Source organism: Coenobita brevimanus, chromosome 95, assembly GCF_032717465.1.
Source record: "Coenobita brevimanus isolate Jiangsu-jjx chromosome 95, ASM3271746v2, whole genome shotgun sequence".
NCBI classification, from domain to species: Eukaryota; Metazoa; Arthropoda; class Malacostraca; order Decapoda; family Coenobitidae; genus Coenobita; species Coenobita brevimanus.
The window spans coordinates 9,169,988-9,187,289 of NC_137048.1; the positions used below are offsets into that span (position 1 = coordinate 9,169,988).

At 41.1% G+C, this 17,302-nt stretch overlaps 1 protein-coding gene across 1 annotated transcript in view; it reads left to right on the top strand.

Moving 5' to 3' along the window:
• The window catches only part of LOC145413230 (multidrug resistance-associated protein 1-like), a 682,216-nt gene that overhangs the window by 162,330 nt on the left and 502,584 nt on the right, over positions 1-17,302 (top strand). The window contains exon 7 of the mRNA XM_080282961.1: positions 8,051-8,202. Within this exon, the coding sequence (XP_080139087.1) occupies positions 8,051-8,202 (152 nt within the window). The remainder of the gene's footprint in view (positions 1-8,050; positions 8,203-17,302) is intronic.

Genomic DNA, 17,302 nt, shown 5'->3' on the forward strand with positions numbered 1-17,302 from the left:
CCGTTGTTGTCAGTGTAACGGTGAGAAATTGGTTTTCCCATCGTTGTTGGTTCTGTTTAACTTACTCGTTGATAATTCAAATGGTACTCAACTTAGTCTCCCCTCAATGACTGATAAAGTATTCACCTCAGTAAAAACAAAGTGGGGGGAAGTACTTCGACTTTGAATGATAAAGGTTAATTGCTTAACGGATATATATATTTTTTTTTGGTAGCGTTTGTAGTTTTGGCCGAGTCGAGAATAAGTCAGTACCACGTGTGTTAGTCGTTCCCAAAGCGGAGGAATCTTGAACTGTAAGGGGAGTGAGTTATGCGTGAGTGGACATAATTCCCTTGGTTGGGTATCAAAATTACATATTCTTTACTGTAATAATTCTATACTTGTTAATCAACAGATATTTTGAATTACATGACCTTTAATCATATGTAAAAGGGTTGTAAATTAAGCCATAGTTTGGGCGAAAGTCATACAGTACTGTTACCAAGCGAAACGATTTGAATATTCAACAGTGATTTCTGAGGTCAATCACACCACATTCCCCACTATCGGTCATTCTTGGGCTCGTCAATAGCCTCAAGACTGGGACATTTATTGGCATGAATTGTCTTTTCGGGCTGGCATAGCCTCGTACCAAAAATAAATAATCACTCTTGTTCTATTTCGTCGGGGCAGTATAAACTCATCACACAATTCACTAATAATTCATAATCACTAATAATTCATGATCACTAATAATTCATAATCACTAATAATTCATAATCACTAATAATTCATAATCACATAATTCATAATCACTCGGGCTTGTTTAGCCTCGAGGAACAACTCAAAAATCACATTTTTCTTACAACCACTAAGTTCACTTCAACACTCCCAATGTTCCTAACCTATTAATAGAAGAGAAAAGAAAACGGTTGATGAATTTGATTTCGCCTTTCCGTTACATAATCACATTAACTTTCATAACTTTGTACCTTAACGACTATAAAAAAAAGGTTCACCTGATTGATTCACAATTCAATTTCTACTACATTCAGTTTATAAAACTATTCATGGGTAGTGTAAGTGTGTGTGTACGACAAGTCTATGGGCAATATCACATGATGGCCTCGTGCACGCCCCAAAGTCACGGTGTCTGTGAACTGAATCAACGTCTGTTATCCACCATGTCTGGGTAGCGAATGTCTACGTTAAGCTTTTAACAACATTACTTCATATTGTTCACGACAAGTAAGGATTAAACAAGCAAGGGGGGGAGAAAGGAGGAATGTGTACAGCTCACCTGAATCAACATCTGTTATCCACCACGTCTGGGTAGCCAATGTGGCTTGTCGGGCACATAGGGACGCTACTGCCAGATCAAATGAGATTGTGTTTTTGCGATATGGTGAGGTTTAATTCTCTTCACTATTTATATAGTAGAGTACACATGATGTTAGGACTTTTGATTGAACTGGGGAAAATTTGAGATTCAGTCCTTACTACATTTAAATACTGAATTTACTGCCATCCCGCCTTGAGTCTGGGGGTAGCTTATGCCATCTAGTGACAGCTAAGACAAGCGGGACTATTTGGTCCTCACAAATTACATTATCTTGGCCTTTTTTGAGTATTAATTTCACATATTTGGATTCTAGCAGCTTCATTAGTAAGCATTTCACAACAATGATACGGAAAGAATGACATACCCATTATTATTCTGTCTAAGGTTTACACTTGGCGCCCAGCAACGACGCACAAGCACGGGGGGGTACGTTGCTCACATCTGTTATTCGTTACTCCCATAGCTCAACACTTCAGTTACACTACCTATGCATAGATACAGAGATGTATACATATAAAAATAGTTATCCCAACATCGATCATTAACACATGAACTACTACTTAGGACAGGAGCCTTATAGACTAGTATTCAGATTACACCCTACCTAACTTAGAAATTACAGTACCTCTAAACATATACATGAATACTAAATCTGTGGCATTACAACTATACGTCACGCTAGCCTCGCACGAGCAATGGCTCATTCTGTCACCTCACAGGCTTATTTTACTCTTATAAGTGCGTTAAGTCTCCACAGTTGGTAATAATCCATACTGACGCCACGTAGGTCGGGGTCTGAAACATACCCAAGTAAACTATCATCGTAATCCAACGCCTTGATAACAAGTTATTGCCGAAAACCAGTGTTCCACTGCCTCTGAAACCCATTGTTTTAATTGCATCAACAACCTGTGCATGAAAATTGTTATCCATTTCGCCTTGCAGGCGAAATGTTGCTCACCGTGGGTCATTTGGGCTAGTGGCTCACAAAACTGGTTTGCATGTTAGCCACTTTTGGCCCAGTGTGACGCCGCCTTAAGATAACTTCTTGTGTAACATCAACAAGGGAACTGAAGACAAAGGTGTTGAAGAGTGCATGTGTAAATTTTACGCTTGTCTCAATAACTGGCTAACTGTAAGCTTAACTGTAAGCATATGCCTTTCAGATCACAAAAGGGATCATAACCATATGTCTAGAAAGTTACACTTTAAAGCTGTTGTGGTTTTCTCTTAAACATGTTGCAAAGACAAAACTGAGGAGATATGAATTCGGTACTGTCCATTAGGCTAAATGACAAAATATTAAGCAAACAATTTTCAGCATTTTTTTTTTTATCATAGGATTTTCAACCAAATAGCGCTGTGTCAATTAGTTTGTCAGATATTTCAGTTTCAATCAGGAAGTTTTTAGAATAAAAATGAGTATATCATCTCCGAATATAGGTCAAGGTTATTTATAACCGGCACGACGACGTGGGTTAGCCTAGGGTACTTTCGTGTATAACATCTCCGAGATCGAAGAAAAAGGTTCATATGAAAAATGATAATGAAGACAAAAAGCTTCGCCATTATATGGGGAAGCTTAATAATACTAACAATGGCAGCGTCAACTAGTTACCTACTTACTTATTGCATAGCCACAGTAAGGAAGCTTCGCCATAACTATTTATTGTATAAAGTATGGAACTTTAGCATCATAAACAGGACTGTGACTTTTTGAATTAGCTCAAGGTCATTCATATTGGGAAAATTTTCTTAGATTAACCTAAGGTTGCTTCCTTGTGTATTAGCAAGATCTTAAGTCAAAGCTGAGGAAGAATGCATGGGTACATTTTACATTTCTTTCAATAACTGGCTAACAGTAAGCTGAACTGCAACCATACTCCTTAGAGATCATAAGAAGGATCTCAGCTATATTTCTATAAAGTTCCAGTTTTAGTGGTTTTCTCCAAAACGTGTGACAAAGAAAACACTAAGCAAATTTGAAATCGGTACTTTTCCACTAGGCTACATGGCAAAATATTCAGCCAAAATTCTCAGCAAACTTTTTTATCATTGGATATTCAGCCAAATAGCTGTATCTCAATTAGTTTCTGAGATATTTTCATTTCAAATATGTAATTTTTGCACCAAAAATTAGTATATGACCTTAAAAAATAGGCCGAGGTCATTTATATCTGGCACAAGTACTTGGATTATCCTAGAGTACCGTCCTGTATAATATTAATATTCACGAAAAAAGTGCAAAAAAAAAAATAATACATACGAAAACAATAAACCTCGCCATTTATATGGCGAAGCATAACGATAATAATATTAATTCATAGAATGTAGGCTATAGCAAAATGCAGGAAAAAAGAAACATAGTAATATAAGAGAAAAACAATTCTTTTTATCTATCTGTTGCCAAACGCCTTAATCCCATAAGGGATGGCCCCCCAAAAATCACTTCCATGTCGCCCTGTCCCCCGCCATGTCACTACTCTCCCCTCAGCTCACACACCTCTCTCTCTCATATACAGTACAGTACCTCTCCACTCCATCCCTCCATCTCATCCACGGCCTCCCTGTTCCCCCCCCCTCCACCTTACCGACATACACTCTCCTCGTTAATCTCTCGCTCTACTCCATATGGGCAAACCACATCAATGTATTTCTCCTAACGCTTTCTGTCACATCCACATCCACATCACAATGCTCCTTCACTTCTTCATTTGTCAGTCTGTCTCTCCATGTAACTCCACATGCTTCTCTCACATAACTCATCTCCACTGCTCTCACTTTTAACTTGCGTCCTTCCAACAAGGGCCAAGCTTCATTTCCATACGTTACAGTTGTACAGGTGAAACGAGCTGTGGAACAAAAGAAGAAGGCATATGGTGAATGGTTGGCGAGTAGAGGTAGGGGAGAAGATGAGAGAGAGAAGAGAGAGGTATATGTGAGCAGGAGAAGGGAGGTTAAGAGACTGGTGAAGGAGAGTAAGAAGAAAGTGGATGAAGAGTTTGGGAGGAATCTGAGTGTGAAATGGAGGGAGAGTAAGAAATTGTTTTGGAAGGAGGTAAAGAAAGTAAGGCAGTGTGAAAGGGGAAATAGTAGGGGAGTGAAAGACAGGAATAATAGATTGTTGGTGGAGAAGAGAGAGAAATTGAGGAGATGGAAGGAGCACTTTGAGGATTTGTTGAATGTAGAGAGTGAGAGCAGTGTGAGTATAAGTGGTTGGGGAATGGCTGGGAGAAGAAGAGATGAGAGGAGGGAGGAAGAGATCAGTAGGTCGGAAGTAGTGGAAGCGATGAAGAAGATTAAGCTGGGAAAGGCCCCAGGAATTGATGGAGTGTGTGGTGAAATGCTTAGGTATGGGGGTGAGATTGTTGTGGAGTGGATATGGAAGTTGTGTAGATTGGCTTGGGAAGAGGGAAGGGTTCCAGAGGACTGGAAATCAGGTATAATTGTTCCTCTGTACAAAGGAAAAGGGGAGAGAGAAGTATGTGGTAACCATAGGGGTATTTGCCTTCTTAGTGTGACTGGTAAAATATATGGTAGAATACTCATTGATAGGGTTAGGCATATGACAGAGGAGCTAGTTGGGGAAGAACAAGGAGGATTTAGGAAGGGAAAAGGGTGTGTAGATCAGATATTTGTTCTAAGATGTTTAGTGGAGAAGTATCTAGAGAAGGGAAGGAAAGTGTATGCTGCCTTCATGGACTTGGAGAAAGCTTATGACAGAATAGATAGGCAAGGTATGTGGAAGGTATTAAGAATATATGGGGTGGAGGGGAAATTGTTGAGTGCTGTGAGGAGTATGTACGAGGGAGCTAGGGTTGCGGTGAGAGTGGATGGTGAGCTGAGTGAGTTCTTTGATCTCAATGTGGGACTGAAACAGGGGTGTGTGATGTCTCCATGGCTGTTTAATATATATATGGATGGGGTTGTAAAGGAGATGCAAGGTAGGGCAGTGGATGTGGGGGTGGCCCTAATGAATGAGGGTGAGATTTGGAAGCTTCCGGTGTTGCTGTTTGCTGATGATACAGTATTGTTGAGTGAAGATGAATGGGAGTTGCAAGGTTTGGTGAATGAATTTGGGACAGTGTGTAGGAGGAGGAAGCTGAAAGTTAATGTAAACAAAAGTAAAGTTATGGTGTTTGAGAGGAATGAAGTCACAGAGTGTGCAGTGAGGTTGGATGGTGAGGATATGGAGAATGTGAGTGCATTCAAGTACTTGGGTAATGTGATGAGTAAGGATGGAACTTTGGGGGATGAAGTACGTGAAAAGGTACAGCAGGGAAGAAAGGTTGTTGGTACACTGAAAGCAGTGATGAGAAATAGGGAGGTGAGTATGGAAGTTAAGAAGGCACTGCATGATGGTATTGTGATCCCTACCCTGACGTATGGAAGCGAGGCGTGGACCTTGCAAGAGGGGAACAAGTCAAGAGTGAGAGCAGTGGAAATGAGTTACTTGAGAGGAGCATGTGGAGTGACGTGGAGGGACAGGTTGACGAATGAAGAAGTGAAGGAACGTTGTGGGGTAGATGTGGATGTGGTTGAAAAGATTAGGAGAAATACACTGAGGTGGTTTGGACATGTGGAGAGAATGGAGAATGAAAGACTGACTAAGAGGGTGTATGTAGGTGAGGTGGAGGGAGGGAGAGGGAGGGGTAGACCGAGGATGAGGTGGAGGGATGGAGTTGAGAGGTATATGAGGGAGGGGGGGCGTGAGTTGGGGGGAGGGGAGTCAAATGGTGGGTGACAGAGTGACTTGGAGGCGTTTTGTCTGCGGCCACCCTTTGCGGGATTAGGGCGTCGGGCTATAGATAGATAGATAGACAGTTGTATGCTATAATGCAGCTACCTTTTTACTTCCATGCTCACTTCCTCATTTCTCATCACTGCTTTTAAAGAACCAGCAACTTTTCTTCCATGTAGGAGCCTTTTAATCACTTCATCCTCCAAACTTTCATCCTTATTCATAACACTACCGAAGTACTTAAATGCACACACATTTTCCATTACCTCCTCCTCCAACCTCACTGTACATTTAGTGACTCATTTCTCTCGAAGACCATAACTTTACTCTTCCCTACATTCACCTTTAGATTCCGTCCATTACATCCTTTCCCAAACTCATTCACCAAGCCTTCGGATCAGTGGTCAATAGCCAATAAAAAAAAAAAAGTTAATCTTCTAGAATGGGCCGTTCGTTGTGTAGTGCAGCTTATTCAGCAGTACGAGAAAACTGTAGTTCCCGTAACATTAACCTTTGTTTAGGACCATTTTAGCATACGCTATGGTAATTTGGAGGGTATATAATTTCTAATATATTATATATATGGATAGATAGAACGATAGATATAGGTAGATAGATAGATAGATAGAGACCGATTTTTTAGTGTATGAGTATACTTGACCATGTTAGCTTATTATATAAATGTTATTATGACATAACTTGTCTGAATATTATTAGGCCTTCATTTCATTTGTAGACAATAAAGATGGCATGAGATGTCGAGAGGCCTGGCAATAGACGCCCTATATTGTATTATTCATTCTGAAATTCTGTTCCTCAAGAATGTACCCACATCTTAGATTGAAAAATGTTGGATGCTATGAGAGGTATTTATCATAAGGTGCTTGGGCTGCAGTGCTTGTAAAATGTAGATGGTGAATTGACCGAGTTCTTTGATCTGAATGTTGGCTTGAAAAAAAGGGTGTGTCATGTCTCCGTGGTTGTTTAGTATGGATATGATTGGAGTGATACAGTAAAAGGGATACAGGGAAGGGCAGTGGATGTTGAAGTCTCTAATGAGACAGGAGTAGGGTTTGGAAATTTGTTGTGCTGTTGTTTGCTGAAGGAAATGTATTGTTAAGTGAATATGAATGTTAGTTGCAAGGTATGGGGAATAAGCTTGAGAGTGTATGTAGGAAACGGAATCTAAGAGTGAATGAAGATAACAGTAAGGCTGTGGTCTTTGAAAAAAATTAAGTCACAGAATGCACAATGATGCTAGGTGGTGAAGAAATGGATAATGTGTGCGCACTGAGCTATTTGCAGTAAGCAGTGCTACAAGTAAGGATGGAAGTGTTAGAAAGGGTACAGCAGGGAAGAAAGGTTGCTGGTTCATTGAAAGTAGTGATAAGTAATAGGAAAGTGAGCGTGGAAGTTAAAAAGTCGCTGCAGGACAGTATTGGGATCCCTACTCTAACGTACAGAAGTGAAGCGTGGACCCTGTTTTAAGGACACAGGTCAAAATAGAGGGTAGTGGAACTGAGTTATATCAGATGTGCATGGGGAGTTAAATGGAGAGACAGACAGACAAATGAGGAAATAAAGGAGCCTGGTGGTGCTGATGTGGATGCGATTGAAAGTCTCAAGAGAATTACTCGTGATTATTTGACCATGTGGAGAGGACTGAGACTAAGAAGCTGTCTAGGAGAGTGTATGTGAGAGAGGTCGAGCGGGGATGGGGAGAGGAAGGCCAATGATGAGATGGAGGGATGAACTGGAGTGTTACATGCGAGAGGGGGTGTGAGGTGGAGGGAGGGCAGCCAAATCACAAAGGACAGGGCGAAGTGGAGATGATTTGTTTGTGGCCACTCCTCACGGGATTAAGGCGTGTGACTATGGTAGGGCAGGTAGAAAGAGTTTTTGTGTTTTTGTGTGGTATGTGTGTATGCATATGTTTTACTTCTATTTTTCTGGATAAATTTAATCTTGATTCTGCCGCTGCTCAACAGGTCCATCAGCGATGGCAGGGCTGGCAGTGATGGTGCTGTTGCTGCCCGTCAATGCTGTGGTGGCCAATCGCATTAAAACACTACAGTCTTCGCAGATGCATCACAAAGACTCCCGTATTAGAATGGTCTCAGAAATTGTCAATGGAATCAAGGTGTGGTGATAAGGCTGTTGTAATTGTTACTGACTTGAAATAACAAGGTCACTGGCAACATTTAAGTGGAATTATTACATTCCTGTAGATATTTACTATTACAGAATTTTGTTCAAAATAATATAGATAATTATTTCACCTATTCATAGTTAGATAATAAAGTAAAACAAGATGTGGAGCCACAACATATTAGATAGTTATGCTCTTGCAGGAATGATAACATACTGTATATAGTCCATCCATCCATTCATCATCCAATTCTATGTTGCCCCCTGAGGACCATAGGAGCCCGTGGCTAGGCAAGTTAGTACTGACATTTAAGATGAGTGACCAGCCTCACTCATCTCTGAGTGGCATTACGTGAGCAATAAACCCCAACCCTCAATGGATATAAACCTGCTTCGGCTCAGTCCTATTGGAGCGCCTGAATTATTCACTAAGCCACCAGGCGCCATAATTTGGTTATATGGTTACCACCCAGCGTAGTAAATGGTTTCGTGGTGTACAGGAAACCGTTTGGCTTGTCACTCAGTGTAGAGTCACTCATAGACAGAAGGAAGATGAGTGAATGAAGGAAAAAGACAGGAGAGGGAATGTACAGTCACCTGCAGGCAGAAGGAAGAGGAAAGAATGAAGGAAAGAAAGAAGAGGAAGGAAGGAAGAGACGAAAGGGCAGACACCCAAAGCAGCACTCCATCGAGCGAGTGGATAATGAGCGCCCCCACCTGCCACAAATAACATATTTTTTATCCATAATTGATAATGGTGCCCATTTGTTGCACTGGTTATCCAAAACAAATAAATATGAACAAAAAGGCAGTATCCATATCATGTGGTTTTATACTGTGATCAATGGCTTCGCGATGTTAACCCTCCAAAGACCAGGTAGCTGCATATGCAGTTTTGTGAGGAAGGTACTATATATGCTGCTCTTCCCCAGTAGGCTCATAGTTGCGAAGGTCATTGATCCGTGCCTGTGGGTTCTATCAGTATTTAAAATCTTTAAAAGTCCTAAACCGTCAGCCGTTGAGAATACTGGGCTCTTGAGGATCAAACATTTGTACTGAGGGGCGCAACGACATTAATTTAGGTAGAGTTACGAAAATCACTGCATCACACTCATGCACCACATTTTGATGGGTTACAGACTCGAAGTGTGAGAGATAAATAACGAACTCTACAGGCATATCTTTACTTACAACATACTATAACATATTTTAAAGGAGGGATATCTCTGTCAAAAAAAAAAAAAAAAAAAAAAAAAAAAAAAAAACTACTGTTTTTTTCCACAGTAGTAATAAACTGTGAATAAATAAATAACTTGAAAAGTCGCTTTACTCGGACCAAAATGTCTTCTTTGTCTTTCCAAGAACTTGTGTTCTGAATGTAGTAGTTTAAGTACTTTGGCTTCTTTTATGTTCTGCTGACTTTAACTAAGCGTAAATCTTCAAGCTCTCCTCCGTGAACTGTCAGGTGTAACCAGTACTAAACATTACAATATGATACAAGTTGCAAAAGAAGTTCCATGGAAAGGATGTTGAGCCATTGAATTGCCGTTTGTGTCATTGCTCTACGTGAAATGAGGTGGAAAAGAGGAAAAAAAAAATCTGCCTACTTTAACCAAATGAACTACAGTATGAAAAAAAAAAAATCCCATCTTTGCCGCTCAATGATTTCAGTGCTTTTCTCAACCTCTTCCTTCCCCTGACTTTCTCATTCCTGCATCACAATATCTTTAGATGTCCTTTCTGCATTCTTTGGTCTCAGTTCGAAAAGGTCATACAAATCTAATGGGGCCCCTCGTAATGTGCTCAGAAACTGCTCCTGTTTTGGCACCTTGCCTCTTTCAACTTCGCCGATTAACTTGCACCCTCCCTTCTAGAAGGCAGCTTGCTGTCAATCAGTCCATCCCACAGTACAGTGACCGTTCCCAACAATCTATCATCCAACTGATTCAATCTCATGTTTTTCCAAAGTGTTTGAATATCTTTCATTAGGAAGATTCTGAAGCACTTTTCCTCTCATAACCTCGTTCGTGACTCTCAGGTTGGGTTCCGTTAAGGACGTACGAATGGCGATCCCACATTCCTCTAAGACTCTTTGTCAACCTCCTTTTAGGACTGAAGAAAATTTGTCACTGCACTTGACATCTTAAGGGCTTCTAATCCAATCCGGTTCAAATTTTAAGTTTTCAGACTCTCTTCTCAAGGTCTCAGTCATTCTGACTGTGCCTTGATCTGTAATTTTCTTTCTGGTTGCAAAGTAGTTGCTGTTGTAGGTGACTACTGTTCTTCGTTCAAAGTTATCGTTAGTGGTATACCTCAGGGATCTGTCCTTTCACCAGCTCCTCCTTTTATTTACCATTGATTTGTCTGATGGGAATGAGAGGGGAAGAAGGGGAGTATGTCTGATGATAAGCAAGAAGTGGAAGGAGAATATAAGAGAGTATGGAACAGTGGGTGCAAGGATTGTATGGGTGAGGATGAAAGTAGGTATACAAGCGTGGGCGATTGTATGTGTGTATGCTCCGACAGAGGACCGAGTGGCAAGAGTGAAAGATGAGTTTTGGGCGAGAGTAGAAGCATGTATGGACAAATTTGAGAGGAGCGAGAGAGTGCTTTTGACTGGAGACATGAAGCTGCGGTTAGGTTAGACTGGAATAACCAGTTTAGGTTAGATTAGTTAGGTTAGGTTTATTTAGATGAACGCTCAACAACTTAGCTTCAGTCTAAATTAGCATAACCTAACTTTACCTAACTAACCTAAGCTTAACCTCGATTACCCTAGCATGACCTAACCGCGGCCTAAGTTAACCTGACTAACCTAACCTTAACCTCGATTTTCCCAGCCTAACCTAACCGCAGCCTAAATTAACTTAACCTTAATTAACCCATCCTAATCCAAACTCATTTCACGAACTCACTTGGGATTTCATTAAATCGCTGGTTAAACAAATTCTCTGTAATATGTGAATAAAGGGTGACCCAGAAAAACCTCTCACCTTTCAAAGGTAAATGAAAAAAAAAATGATTAAAGATATTCAAAATATTATTTGCACACATGAAACTTCATTCAGTACAGTTTTTACTCATCATGTTTTAAAGATGACATCCTCCAAATGGTGGCCGTCATTGTCTATACACGCTTGGAAGCGATTTCTGAAGGCTGCCATGGCTCGACGGGTCATGTCAAGTAGAACAATGGCCATCTCCTGCTGAATAGCAACCTTAAGGGCTTCAAGAGTTTGGGGTCGATGAGTATACGTTCGTGATTTAAGGTAGCCCCACAGAAAAAATCACAAGGGGCGAGGTCAGGGGACCGGGCCAGTCACCCAACATCGCCATGCAACGAGATCACCCGATCTGGAAACATTTGCCTCAGCACTTGCAATGATCTTCGAGTTGTGTGTGCCGTAACTCCATCTTGCTGAAACCACACATCGAGTTCTTCAAGCTCAAGGTGTTCGAGTTGTGGCCTTAGAAAGTTTTTGAGCGTATCAGTGTAATGGTCAGAAGTTATGGTAACTGTTACACCACCCTCTTCAAAGAAATACTGACCCACAATGCCAACAACTGCAACAGTGCACCACACAGTCACTCGATCGGAGTGCAACGGTCTTTCGTGTAGCATGTGAGGGTTGTCTTCAGACCAACAGTGAAAATTTTGTTTGTTTACAGAGCCACTCAAATGAAAATGAGCTTCGTCACTGCACAAGAGAACAGCATCTTCCAGAACACGTTGCAGAATGTTCTCGCATAACTCCCTGCGGCTCATCCAGTCTCTCGCATTGAGTTCTTGCACAACCATCATTTTGTATGGATGGAAGTGAAGGTCTTTGTGTAAGATTCTCCTTGCAGTTTCCCGGGATATCCCTACAGCTAAAGCATGCTTCCACGCAGAATGTCTCGGAGACTGCACAACAGATCGCCTCAATGCTTCAATATTCTCAGGTGTACAAGCGCTCCTAGGTCGACCAGGTGATTTCCTTTATAAAGCTGAGCCTGTTGCCCTGAAATTCTCAACCCACTGCAAGATGGTTTTCCGATCTGGAACGTTTTGGTTCCATGGAATACTGAAATGTCTTCGAAAGGCCCTCTGCATGGCAATCACGGAACAGTTGTTTGTTAAGAATGGTTCGACAGCAAATGCACGGTGTGCTCCCGACCACGCCATGTTGGCGACTGAGGACTGTTGGGGTTTGGCTGCCGACAGACCCTAGCCCCTCCCCTCCCACTTTACTACCGCCAGTGCTACAGCCTTTCGATATGTGGGAGTTTTTTGGAGGTCACCCTGTATAACAATGTATTTGTCTGGCCAGTATTCCTAATGTCTAAACATAAAAAGTAGTTGCTATTTTATTTCCTAAACCTACTGGTAGATCAGCAGCTGCTATACTAGGGAAAGAAATTTGGAAGAAACACCAGTATTACTGCATTTCAGTTTCTGGTCAAATTTTCCTTATTTTGTTTGTCTTGTAACTTATAGGCCCAACTACAACAGCAGATATGTCTCATCACATGCACAACATTTTCCTAATGCTGCAATTTTTCTGTCATAACCGATTTAGAATAATAAGATTAAGTTAGTTTAGGTCGAGTTCTGACAGTATAACATAGGAGGAAATCTGAGGGGGTAAATTTATAGTTTTGGACAACAAACATTAACATAACCATTAGTATCCTAGACTGACCTAACCTATCATAACCATGGCTAAGCGTATTTGTGGAGAAACCCATTGTTGATGGATTTTCTGCTGCCGCATGTTACTGTAGGGGGGCCTCTGCAACAACAGGTTTGGTGCCATGCCCTGAACACAGTGAGGGTTTGATTTAATTTTCAACGGATATTAAGGAAGGCAAGTGACTGACCAAATTAAGAAATCACCTGTTCTAGCCAAGCCAAAGCTAAGATGCCATAATCTTCATTCCTAACCCCATATTTTACAGTACTCACTTAACAATCACAGCAGTAAGAAACTGCCGATTATAGCCTATAATGTTATTGTAAATCTGTGAAGTTATTTTGCGACTAGTCAATCTGTGAAATGGATTTTTAGATCAGTATGACTGTGGTTAGATTTCAGTTAAACTCAGGTCAGGTTTGATTAAACGACTACATTTGATTAATTTAGATTATGATCTGTCTAAGTTTCCATAACATAGCCATAACTTTTATTAAACAAACCTGCTGTATACTATACCCTATCTGATTGACCTTTGCAGCTGAGATGTAAGGGGCGAGTAGGGTGTGTTTGTTTCGCGGCTGCTGGTTGGCCGCCGAGGATGTAAATTTATAGCTCTTCTTATTTTGACACATATATATTTAATATTTTTAAATTGCCTGCAATATAAGCAGCCAGTTTAAATATGGAATAATTTCCGAAGCTAAAGAGGTCAAAATTAGCTAAAAAAAAAAAAAAAAGTTTACCGTTATTAAAGAAAATTAAAGTTGATTATAACATTTTGTACTCGTAAAACAATGAGTGACGTTTGAAGGAAATTATCCATCCACCCACGTCCGAATGTTGCACTGCATCCACCCACGTTGTACACCTACGTCCGCATGTTGCACTGTAATATCCACGCACGGTGTACATCTACGTCCGCATGTTGCAGTACATGTCTACATTTACTTCAGTGACATCTTCGACGACCAATCAGCAGCCGCAAATCAAACACACCCTACTTGCCCTATTTATCTGAGGTGCACAGGTCAATCAAATAGACTTTAGCTAGACCTATCATTACTCGAACATACCTAACATAACGTAACGCTTCTTAAATTAATAATATTGTATATTAACCTCACCTAACTACAACCTTCATTTATACTACTATAACCGAGATCAACCAAACCTAAGTTAAATAAAACCCATTTCACAAACTGACTAGGGTTTTCATAAAATTACATTTTCCACACATTCCCTGGAAGACAAAATTTACCTGTGAATAGGCAACCTGACTATTCAGTAACTATAGAGGTTAAAACTGAATATATCCAGTTATTATTAACTGAAGTACAGTACCTCTAGCTGAAGCTGGTGGGTTAGGTTTACACTAGGAGTGACTGATCCAATAGAAATCACACTGATTTGTTCATATATCGTTGATTATATACTTATATGCATTGAACAAACAACTGTAACATTAGACACACTGGTGCAGCATAAATTATCATATGGCTACATGTATTCAAGAAGCAGCATTCAACAGTGCCTTTACCGCCGAGTTGACTATCTCCACATCATTCCCCAGTTATGTCATTATTATTACAGAACATGGTCTCTTGCAACTCAGTAACTACTTTTGATGCAAACCATTCCAATCCAAACAAGATAATGAGGCAGTAATTCATATAAATAGGGGCAAGGAGCACCACACATATCATCCACAACTTGCTGTTGTTGTCCAGCAAAGGAGCCTTTTGATCGCTAGGACTACCCCGACCCTGCCGTACCATAAGGCGCTAACGAGCAATGTTTTCCAGTATGGCCGCATCCAGTGGGGCTTTTGAGTATGCACTCTCACGGAAAGACGGCGTGTAAAGGCACCTTTGGGGCAAAATGCGTCATTAAAATGCTTGATTATGCGGCCCCTCATCACTGCCCAGCAAGTCTGCTAGCATTGATGAGCTCCATATGCCCTGATACAGTTTCTCCATTGTTGCAATGTCCTGGTGAAATCGCTCGCCATACTCATCGCCCACTGCCTCCCAGTTCTATGGGGTAAAAAATCTAGATCTGTCCATCCATCTGTCTATTGCCAGACACCATAATTCTGTAAGGGATGGCCACAAACAAATCGCCTCCACGTCGCACTGTCCCCCTCCATTTCACTGCCTTCCTCTCAGCTCAAACCCCCCTCTCTCATACACCTCTCCACTCCCTCCCTCAGTCCCATCTTCGGATGCCCTTCCTTCTCCCCCCCTCCACCTCACACACATACTCTTTCCTCGTTAGTCTCCCGCTCGCCGTCCTCTCCACATGGCCAAACCACCTCAGTGTATTTCTCCTAACTCTTTCTAGGACATCCACATCCACACCACAACGCTCCATCATTTCTTCATTTGCCAGTCTGTCTTTCCATGTAACTCCACATGCACCACTCAAATAATTCGTATCCACTGCTGTAACTTTTGACTTGTGCCCTTCCAACAAGGTCCAAGCTTCACTTTCATATGTTAAAGATTGTATCTCAGTGCTATAATGCAGCGACCTTTTTATTTCCATGCTCACTTCCTTATTTCTTATAACTGTTTTCAAAGAACCAGCAACCTTTCTTTCTTTTTGTACCCTTTCAAAGACTTCATCCCACAAACTTCCATCCTTGCTCATGACACGATAAGTGCACTCAGATTTTCCATTCCATCATTCAACCTCACTAACTTCGCTGTACATCTAGTGACTTCATTTCTCTCAAAGATCATAACTTTACTCTTCCCTACATTAATCTTTAGAATTCGTTTCTTACACACTTTCCCAAACTCATTCACCAAGCCTTGAAGATCCCTTTCGTCTTCACTTAACAATACAGTATCATCTGTAAACAACAGTAGAGGGAGTTTCCAAACTCTTACGTTTCCCATTACAGCCGCTCCAACCATAAACAGGTCGCGCAACCATGGAGACATGATACATCCTTGTTTCAATCAAACATTCAGATAAAAAAATTCATTCAGTTCACAATCCACACGCACTGCAGCCTTAGCACCCTCATACATACTCTTCACTCAACAGCTTCCCATTTACTCCATATATTCATAATATTTTCCACATTCCTTGTCTATCCACCCTGCCACATGCTTTCTGCAAATCCATGAAGGCCGCATACAACTTCATTCCCTTCTTTAGAAACTTTTGCACTAAAAACCTAAGGATGAATATCTGACCTACGCAACCTCTTCCCTTCCTAAAACATCCTTGTTCTTCTCCAGCCAATTCCTCTGTTATTTCTTTAACTCTTTCAGTAAATATCCTACAATATACTTTTCCTATTACACTCAGACGACAGATGTCCCCATGATTACCACACACTTCTTTTTCCCCTTTTACCACCATATCTACATCCATCGACTTTATATAATCATAAGCACACTGTCTTCATGCCTCTTATCAACAGAGTTCTTTACTCCACTTCTTTCATGCCTTGTTGATTATGTGCTGTCCACTCACATTCCACAATCATCCCAGTTCCGCTGCTCTTGCTCTAATTACTGTTATGCCATACCCAACTGTCACACATATACGTTATTATGGACACAAACACCCTTTCGTGTAATCGTCTTGCAGCTTCCACATTCAGTCCCCAGTTTAGTATCAGGCCTTCAGTGCAATAGCTCTCTTCATTTTGCGACTGTGCATTTCACTTCCTTTGCACATTTGCTCCTCTCATTTTACTGTACTGAGGCACTTAAGGTTACTCAACAGTTTAAGTTTCTCTCCGTTCACCAGCATATAACACTGAGATTTATCCTTTCAACAACCATCACTTTTTGCTTTCAGAACATCCACAGAACTACATCAGTCGGCAAAGGTCCAGTTCACCATTAGCATGAAACACAACATTATCTGCGCATATTTACCTTTCATTTACTGCCCTCTCCACCTGTCCCGGGTCAATGCGATAAACTTCGTCAGCTTGTTCGGATCTTGAAATTGGCTCTCTTTTGTATTGTTATTATTATTATTATTATTTTTATTTATTTATTTTATATTTTTTTGAAGGAACGGTTTGCGAGCTTCTGGCCTTTGGTCCCTTCTTCCTTGCATTAAAAAAAGAAAATCCACTCACTCGATGTAGTGCATCCTTAAGGCGACAGCACTGTGTGACAAGCCAAGTGATTTGTAATTCAGGAATCAGTTTACTACACTGGGTGGTAAGCATATAACCAAAACACGCCTCGTGGTCTAGTGGGTTAAGGTGCTCCAAGCGGATGGGGCCCACATAGTTTTATATCCACGCAACGGCTGGGGTTTCGTCATCTAGTGCCACTCAGGAGCGTCTGAAGCTGATAACCCTTGCCTGAAATGGCTGTTGTGAATAGTCTAGCCCCGGGCCCCTACGCTACCTTTGGGCAGAAAAGGGCAGGATGATGGCTTATA